The sequence below is a fragment of the Rhinoderma darwinii genome, chromosome 1, assembly GCF_050947455.1.
Source record: "Rhinoderma darwinii isolate aRhiDar2 chromosome 1, aRhiDar2.hap1, whole genome shotgun sequence".
Classification (NCBI taxonomy): domain Eukaryota; kingdom Metazoa; phylum Chordata; class Amphibia; order Anura; family Rhinodermatidae; genus Rhinoderma; species Rhinoderma darwinii.
In genome coordinates this window covers 193620807-193630696 of record NC_134687.1, presented here as the reverse complement: position 1 = coordinate 193630696, position 9890 = coordinate 193620807, and the positions used below count along the sequence as shown (strand labels likewise).

At 39.4% G+C, this 9890-nt stretch overlaps 1 protein-coding gene across 6 annotated transcripts in view; it reads right to left on the bottom strand.

Moving 5' to 3' along the window:
• Window positions 1-464: 464 nt before the first annotated feature.
• The window catches only part of FAM13A (family with sequence similarity 13 member A), a 303023-nt gene continuing 293597 nt past the window's right edge, over window positions 465-9890 (bottom strand). For all 6 annotated transcript variants that reach the window (XM_075860670.1, XM_075860672.1, XM_075860669.1 and 3 more), the window contains 3 exons: window positions 5977-6173; window positions 5094-5195; window positions 465-4223 (listed from right to left, as the gene is read on the bottom strand). In XM_075860670.1, the coding sequence (XP_075716785.1) occupies window positions 4100-4223; window positions 5094-5195; window positions 5977-6173 (423 nt within the window). In that variant the 3' untranslated portion in view covers window positions 465-4099. The remainder of the gene's footprint in view (window positions 4224-5093; window positions 5196-5976; window positions 6174-9890) is intronic.

The following is a 9890-nucleotide window of genomic DNA, read 5'->3' as shown; positions in this document are numbered from 1 at the left end:
CATTTAGTCAGCGCATAGTGACACTGCGTTTTTCGCTATGTGCTGTCTTATACTGACATATTTACGATACTGAAGTGTTTAGACAGTGAATAGACATTCCTTCCAGCCAGGACGGGATTTCTATTCACAATCCCGGCACTTTGTTAAGGTTGGTTTGGTACTTACAGCAGAGTAAGCGTAATCTCGCTGTAACCTGTCATTTACAGCGAGATCTCGCGAGATTACGCTTGCTCTGCTGTAAGTACCAAACAAACGTTACCGAAGTGTCGGGATTGTGAATAGACATCCCGTCCTGGCTGGAAGGAACGTCTAGTCACGGTCTAAACACTTCAGTAACGTTAATATGTCAGTATAAGACAGCACATCGTGAATAACCCAGTGTGACTATGCGCTGACTAAATGAACGGAGAGAAGTGTATGACGCTGATTGGTCAGCGTCATACACTCCTCTGTACAACGCCCACTTGGTCTAAGGTAAAAACAAATTAGCATAAAACTAAAAATCGCTCCTAACGTGGTAAAAATAGATCGTTTTTCAAAATAAAAAGCACTGCTGCCACCTACATTATAGCGCCGATCTCCTTATGTCTCCAGAGTCTCTTTAAGTAATAGTAATGAGTATTTCAGAATCCTTTTTACAATGTGTTCTTGAGATTAAAACATGCAAATAGGAACTTTTGGTAACTTTTTCTTCATTCTTTTCATCAGAGTGTGTTTCAAACAGCAAAATTAAGTGCAAATTTATGTAGAAACACTATTAATGCATAAGCAGAACAATTAGTTCTGAGTAAAACACTTCACATTCCATGATTGTCTGGCACTAAGCAATGTGCCGTGTATATCATCTACACACCCTAAATTCTAACACACAGTGGTAAGACCTCTACCTGAGACTTGCTTTTTCAAACACTACCCAAATATTTTGCTGTGTCCAGTAAATCAAAGCTATCAACCCTACCCAATTGAATCATATTTACATGCCTTGGTTGAAAAATTACAGTAATATATTTGGTGTTACAGAGGTTATGTAATCAATTTAATGTGAATACAAAATTGACATAGATCATATCTATAAACATAAAGGGGCATTTTTTTTTTTAAGGGATTACACACAGCACCCTTCCTGAATCTTACATACTGTCATCCCTGTTATGCAGCACGCAGGGTAGAGTGTGCTGCACATTATCTCACCAGCTCCTTAGACTTTGGAAATAATCATAGATACCTCGCGAGATCTCGCTGTAAATGACAGGTTACAGCGAGATTACGCTTGCTCTGCTGTAAGTACCACAGAAACGTTAACGAAGTGCAGGGATTGTGAATAGACATCCCGTCCTGGCTGGAAGGAATGTCTATTCACTGTCTAAACACTTCAGTAACGTTAATATGTCAGTATAAGACAGCACATAGTGAACAACCCAGTGTCACTATGTGCTGAGTAAATGAATGGAGAGAAGTGCATGACGCTGATTGGTCAGTGTCATACACTCCTCTGTACAACGCCCATTTGGTCTAAAGTAAAAACACGCCCACTTGGGCATTAAGAAACTAATTAGCATAAAGCTAAAATTGCTCCTAACGTGGTAAAAATAGATTGTTTTTCTAAATAAAAAGCATTACTGTCACCTACATTATAGCGCCCATCTCCTTATGTAGGAGATAGGGCACTTATAATGTGGTGACAGAGTCTCTTTAAGCTGAATTGTTCTACTCAATGGTATGAAATCTCAAGGTGGCAAACATGGCACAATATTACATGTCTTTAAACCGCCAAACAAAAGGTCTACAGTGTAGTTACAGAAATAAGTGGCATTTTCACATCGATGTATTTCAGATACCATTTTCTCCACAGGACATTGCACATATTATATTGTATAAAGGCGGCCTCGTCATTGATAAGAACTAATAAGTGGCTGCCAGGTCGTTTTCTGAAACAACGATAGATTCTTGGTAGACAGTCGCTTCCATTAAAGCTGCCCTATAAAGTCATTGACCATTAACATGAATTGTTACTATTGGGCTTTTGCAGGCTACAAACAATGTTTTGAGAATAATGCTTCTCCAAGTCTGCCATTAAGACAATCTTATGATGAGGATATAAAAACACAAATTCAAACAAAGTTTACAAATCTATTTTGTATTTTTAACATACAATTTTGTAGTGTCAGATTAGTTAAATAAAGGATCACACTAAATGTGAAATTCACAAAAAAATAAATATCTTCACAAATAGACACATTAAAAATTTAAGTTTGACAGTTTGATATTATTTTTTTTCCAAAATATGTGTCAAAACTAGATGCATTTATGAACGTACCTCTAAGATGTGTAGTGGCATTTTGTCTACTTGTAGGTTATGAGCAAAAATACTGAAATAAAATGTGATTAGTCTATGAAACGTCCTCACACATTGAAGAAAAAGTGTAACTTTTAGAAATGGTGTAGCTCCATTATGTATCGTGTTTTTGCATGTCAAATACAGAATCATTATTAATTAATTGACTCTTGGTATAATAAAACCAGATGAACCTACTTTTTGTAAAATAAAAACAACTTTTAAGGGGCTACTCGCAGGCATTGTACAGATGTGATTACTTTAAAGCATGGAGACATGTATGGATTTCCACAAAAATGCGGGATTATTTCAATATATATATATGTGGCCTATGCCGCACTTATATTGTATACAGATATTGGTTATTCTTAGATGAATACCATGAGCTACTAGAGGCATTTTTCATAGTGTTCAATGGAAAATCAGCTCCAAAAAACGCCTCAAGAAGTGACATGCACTTCTTTTTACGGAGCGTCTTTTTACGCTCCGTTTTTTAAAACAGCGGCGTAAAAAGACACCCCGTATGAACTAAATGCTGTTTTTCCCATTGATTTCAATGTGCAGATGTTTGTTGGCGTTCAGCTTCCATTTTTTCAGGCATTTTTCTCATGGCATAAAAGCCACGAAATACGCCTGAAAGCACTGCGTGTGAACATACCCTAAGAATGGCAGAACTGGCATCGCATAGTCTCAAGCCCATTGTCACATTATAGAAATTGCTGGGTTGAATGTGCTATAAGAATCTGCTTTCATGCTGGTAGATTGAGTCCTAGGAAAGAAATATTACTCCCCAACAATCTGTGAGGAAAATGAGCCCTGGTGGTCTGGGTAAACAAAGCGAAATGTAGCTGGACAGGGAGACAAAGCCATATTAGAATATATACTGAAGAATCACAGGAATTTGGGCCTTACTGGAGATATTGGTAACATTATAAATTACAGTCATAGTATAAAGAAGAAAGTGCATGCTGCAGAAGGGTTATGGGGACAGATCTTATATACTTGTAGCCCCCGACACAAATCAACTCAATTATGTCATCCATTAGCCAATAAAAATGCTAAAAGAAAAAACAAAATGTTCAGTAAAAACTGTTCATCAGGCGCCGACACAATTTGTATGAGCTGGTTAGGCGGAGGCTGTCCGTCTGCATATCTTCCAGAGTACTCAAGCTTTTTGACATGCTCTGGCATAGATCTTGTTCCAAGAGGGTTTAATGCAAGGTTGTTCATCCAGATGCCACAAACTTGTGACAAGTGTCCCTGATGAATCACCAAGTAGTGTTGAAATGAGGTAATAACTTGTCCTAGATATGTGTTTCAGTATCAGAACTTGGAACGCATACCCACAACAAGGTTCATAATATAAAACTGATCGAGGAGAGGACCCAATATTATGTCTGTGTTCCTACTGTGGATTTGAGAACCACGTGATCACCACAAGATCACTGACCGTAGCAGGCGCACAGTTCTGAGGGTACAAAGTGGACCCATAGCTCCTAGAACTCGTTTTGGGTCATGTCTTGTCACTCCAGTTACAGTTTTAACCTTTATTCGTACCTTTAGTTTGGAGTGTACCAAAACTAGAGGATGAAACTCCCTGTTAGATCCAGTCGAGAAATATAAAGGTTGATTTCTAAAGCCACCTCGTGCAATCAGAAACTGGCCACTGCCGTTGATTGTTACGGACATTCGAGATGGTGAGTTCCTCTTGGCGCTCTGCCCCTTTCTTAGATTTGTTTTTCACGATAAAGGCTGTTTTTAACATCACACTGTCTGTGACGTGCCTCGTTTGCTGATTAAGACCTCCAGCAGCCGAATTTTAGCTTTCATGTGCTTATACTCGCTGTATTCTTCTGCCATAGGACTGCGATCTTCTTTCTGAACATTTCTATAGTGGCAAAAAGAAATGCATTATTTTGCCATTAGGAAATATGCTACTGGGCTATAACTAGCAAGCAATACATCTTTCTGTAGAAATATCTGGAACATACAATACCAAAAACATGGCCACTTTTATAACATTCATGCATTCCATGTTGGCCGAAAGGCTATTATCCTACTGAAAAAAATCTCTATATTGGAGTATTCATCCTTTAACTACATTGTAAGGGGACCAAACTTTACATCATAGTCATCAACGTTATTGTTTCATTACATCATCTCCTCAGCTTGCTAGTTATCAATGAATACAATAAAATGTATTGTTCTAAACTGGGCTCATGTTTTATTATAAGAAAAAACTGGTGCATCTGATGGTCTAAATAAGGCCACAACTTTATCTTCCGGGTAAACTTAGGAACCTATCTCTAAATAACTTCCATAGTAGTGAATGGTAGTTACGGAAGGTTTCCGTAACTACCATTAAGTTCTATGGGAGTTACGGAAAGAGAGTAGCTCAGCGAGTTACGCGGTTTCTGTAACTCCCAACCATGTAATCAGTAAGTGGCCGGGAGGCAGCGTGAGCACAAAAAGCTAAAACAGGGTTTAGGGGGTCCCATTCTAGAGATAGGTACGGGCCCCAGAGGTGGGACTCGCATCTATCTGACATTTATGACATATCCTGTGGATATGTCAAATGTCCTTCATGGGAAAACCCCTTTAATTTTAACAGTCTATACAAGCGTGAGCACATCTAATATATTGTTACTTGAAAATATGAATTAAAACAAACCGGATACTCCTTTTAAAAGGCTATATAACAAGAAGGCTTCCATACAATAAAATGGCAGTTGAATATCCTGACACCATATTAACGCACCTTCCATTTTGTCTAAAAAAATTGTCTTCAAAATCTCGGAGTTTCTTTCGGATTCGCTTTTTTTCCTCCCTTGCTTCCAGGAGCTGTTCTAAAAGTTCTGACCTGTAAGCAATAAAAATGAATTCGGTTTAGGCATATATATAATAACAAAAAACGGCTGAAAATACGGAGCTGTTTTCAAGGGAAAACAGCCTCTGATTTTCAGCCGTTTTTTAAGCAACTTGCGTTTTTTGCGGCCGTTTTTGGAGATTTTTTTCTATTGAGTCAATGAAAAACTGCTCAAGAAGTGACATGCACTTCTTTTTGCAAGGCGTTTTTTTTATGCAAACGTTTTTAAAAACTGCAGCGTAAAAAAACGCCCCATGGGAACGGAACGCTGTTTTTCCCATTGAAATTAACGCATTTTATGCGTTTACGGCCCGAAAACCGGCTGAAAATAGCCCGTGTGAAAATACCCTCAAGTTTCAAGGGAAATTGTCAGAAGTTTTGAAGCCTCAAGTTTGGTGACAGAGCAACATAGAGGAGGGAAAGGGCATAGTAAACCTACCTTTTGTCTCGCAAGTGCCACTCAACGTTCTAGCATTCAATCAGGAGACCGCTAGAGCCACCACTCAGAGCAAAGGGGCAGGGTTGGCAGCGTGCAGTGCAGGAGCACTTGCACATCAAGTGCCCGCCTTAGTGCCACTTGTGATCACAGCGCCATAGGAATTAAACACGGCTTTCTCAGTCATGTAATTTGTATGACCGAGACAAAAGGTATGTTTACAATGGCCTCAAAACTACTGACAGATTCCCATATTAGCAAAAAAAGACAAGCTCTTGTGTGTAATTTCTAAAGGACTGTCTTCTTTCTTAACATAATCATTTATAAAATCCAACATACACAGATGCAGAATGCAGGTTGCCAAGTCCAAGGTCTTGAGTACTCCTTGATGGGGTCTTGTCATCCACTGGGGAAACAAAGCCATCTGCTTCATCTTCAAGTTGATCCAAGAAGCTTCGTACAGTAAAATCTGGCTTCATGGTTACTGCAAAGTCAGTATTTGCATTGCCATCATCTTCTGAACCTTCCTCTTCTTCCTGCATATACAACAGTTAGCAGATCACATTATTTCAGTTCAAAAAGAGAAACTAATGGATGGTAGCAGATTGTGGTCTTGGGGGAGAGCAACAGGATACAAAAGGTAAATCAGATTAGTACACGTCAACAAAACAACAGCATGGTGTTAGTAAGACATACAAAAAAATAACGATTCCTTACATGCTCACTTGAAATGCTATTTTTTCTTCTCCATCCCTACATCTACAAATTTTCCAATTTCACCCAATTAATCCCAATGGCAGGCAAATTGAGAATCGATTTGCAAATCGGCGGATAAGAGTGATCGATTTACTTATCTCTAAAAATGATCTGTTAATAGCTCCAAGTGTTAAGACCTTGCCATTACATAGAATAAATGCACTGCCAGACAGACAATTAAATCTGTGCTATCATGAAAAAGGCCCACAAGCATACGAGACAATGGGAAGAATTTACTATGACTGGCGTTTCATATGCCAGTCTTAAACTGAAGTGTGCTGTAGTACAATGCGCTAAATTTTTTAAGTAGAGCAAAGCTTTTTTTTAAAAATGTAGTGCATCTTTGACAAAAATTGAAGTCTACACCCGCTATGAGCAAGCGTAGATTTCTGGCATAAGTTACAACAATTTCTGGCATTAGTGATGGTAAATCTGTTGGTTTGCAAGAGGCCCTGACCCCTCCTGCTAAACTGGACCACTTTTTGCGAATTTTAAAAAGTGTCAAGAGGTGTGAAAAGTCACAAATTAAAGCGCAAATATGGCGTGTGCTATAATTTGCGACTTTCTATGCCATAAAACAGAGTAAAGTCTTTGATAAATTCCCCATATGTTGCTTGAAGCAAGGTCGTTCAGTGGCCTTGCATCACTGGGAGCCTGCATTCAAATATGACCAAGGATAAAATCTGTATGGAGCTTGTATGTTCTCCACGTGCTTGTGTGGCTTTCCTTTGGTTTTCTCCCAAACTCCAGGAAAAACATACTGATAGATTCATTTCTTCCTATAAAATTGGCCCTAGTGTGCACGTCTTGGTAAATTAGATTGTGAGCCTCAATGGGGACAGGGACTGATGTGATGACAACATCTGCTTAGCGCTGCAGAATATGTTGGTGCTATATAAGCAATGGGCGAAAAAAGCCACCATAGTTATTTTATATTTTCCCTCAAGTGTGTGAGGAAATGGTTAAACTTTAATATTTTAGACACTGCATTTCTCACCGCCCACACACACACACACACACGGAGCGGTAATACAATGTCGGGGTAATGTAAGTATGTATTGTATTGTTGTAATTGTACTGTATTTTACACAGATGAAGCTGTAAGATATGTGCAGTGCAGGGGTTTACAATGGTATGTGGTAATAACATGCAATAGATACGAGAAGTAATTTGGAAAAATGAAGTACAGTACAAATAACCTTTGATATGGTCATACAGTTATGCAATGGTGTAGGTGTCTCTAGCAAGTGATGGAGGCGTTGGGGAAAAACCAAAGATCTTCCTGACCAAGGATACGAAAAATGTATTTTCCATAGGTAATATAGACAGCCTCTAATATAGAGCTACTGCCACAGCCATGGCTATAGAGATTCAATTGGGACAGAAACATAAGGCTCTGTTCACATTGGTGTCGAGCCATGACGGATACGGTGAATGCATTTTGCAACATAGTCTACCGGATCCTATTGATTATATATATATATATATATATTTTTTTAATTTGTACTGTAGAGAACAGCACAACATGCTATGCTATTCTGGCCATCAAGGAGAAACAGAAACATGATGGAAACTAAATAACAAAAGAGTGAAAATGATTAATTTAAACAGGTTCATCCTAAACTAGGATCAGCCAAACCTTATAAGTGGCAGGCAACTTCCAAAATCTCTTATAGAAGCACTCCAGCAAATATATATATATATTTTGCACAAATCATGCTAACTCACCATTAGGGCTTATTTAGACGAACGTGTAATACGTCCGTGCAACGCACGTGATTTTCACATGCCTCGCACGTACCTGTTAGTCTATGGGGCCGTGCAGACTGTCCGTGAGTTTCACGCAGCGTGTGTCCGCTGCGTAAAACTCACAACATGTCCTATATTTGTGTGTTGTTCGCGATGAAGTCAATGGGTGTGTGAAAATCACGCGCAGCACACGGAAGCACTTCCGTGTGACGCGCGTGATTCACGCAACAGCAGTAAAAAGTATGAATGAAAACAGAAAAGCACCACGTGCTTTTCTGTTTACAAACGTACAGAGTGTCATAATGATGGCGGCTGCGCGAAAATCACGGAGCCCCGCATCATACGGGGCTGACACACGGAACTGTTAAGTAGCTTTTGCGCGCGCAAAACGCACACGCTCGTGTAAATCCGGCCTTAATGTTATTTGTTTCTTCCCAGCACAGTTGCATCTATAGATTTTATTATGGGAAGTTGTGTCATGTGAGCTCAGACGGACCACCAAAACAGACCATGCTTTCAAGTGTAAACAGGAGTTCAGTTTCTCCTGTGGATGACTTCCTGTGAACTACAGGATTATTTCATCACCTATCACGTCCCTCCTGGCGGCTGTGAGACACCTCCTCTCCCCACCCAGCTCCACCCTCCTTGTTCAACGGTATGTCCCCTATGCATATAGTGCTACTGAAGAGATGACTTCTCACCTAAGGAACCAGGAGTGCAGTGATAAAATAGATGCAACCATACAATGATTAGCTACAGCGTTATAACCCCCCCCCCCCAACTCTCACTAACGGTCTATACTATCTGTGAGTGCTGTGTGCACAATATCAAGTGTATTTCAAAGAGATGCTTCTCCTCACGGTCTTCTGCTTGTAAAGGCTGACATGGAGAAATCTACCACTTGCAGGTTGCTGAGGAAACAACCGCTATCACCAGTTTATAACTGCCCTATCTCCTATCTAATGTAATAGGTGCTTTGATGTAGATAAGTACTGTTTTATTTTTAAAAAAACGTTTATTTTTGACAAAGTTATGAAGATTTTAAGATTGATGCAAATTTGTTCTTAATGCCCAACGGGCGTTTTTTTTTATTACTTTCGACCAAGTGGGCGTTGTAAAGAAAAGTGTATGACGTTGACCAATCAGCGTCATACACTTCTCTTCATTCATGTCCAACTGTACTCACATCACAGTGTGATCTCGCGAGATCACGCTGTGCCGTCACTTACTCCCACAGTAACTTCACCGGAGTGTTAGGAGAATGACCAGACATAGCCTCCAGCCAGGAGAGATCACGCTGTGATGTGAGTACAGTTGGACATGAATGAAGAGAAGTGTATGACGCTGATTGGTCAGCGTCATACACTTTTCTTTACAACGCCCACTTGGTCAAAAGTTTAAAAAAAACGCCCAGTTGGGCATTAAGAACAAATTTGCATAAATCTTACAATCTTATAACTTTGTAAAAAATAAAAGTTTTTTAAAAAACAAAACAGTATTTATCTACATTAAAGCGCCTATTACATTAGGTAGGAGATAGGGCAGTTATAAACTGATGACAGAGTCTCTTTAAAGAGGCTCTGTCACCAGATTTTGCAAGCCCTATCTGCTATTGCAGCAGATAGGCGCTGCAATGTAGATTACAGTAACGTTTTTATTTTTAAAAAACGAGCATTTTTGGCCAAGTTATGACCATTTTTGTAATTATGCAAATGAGGCTTGCAAAAGTCCAAGTGGGTGTGTTTAAA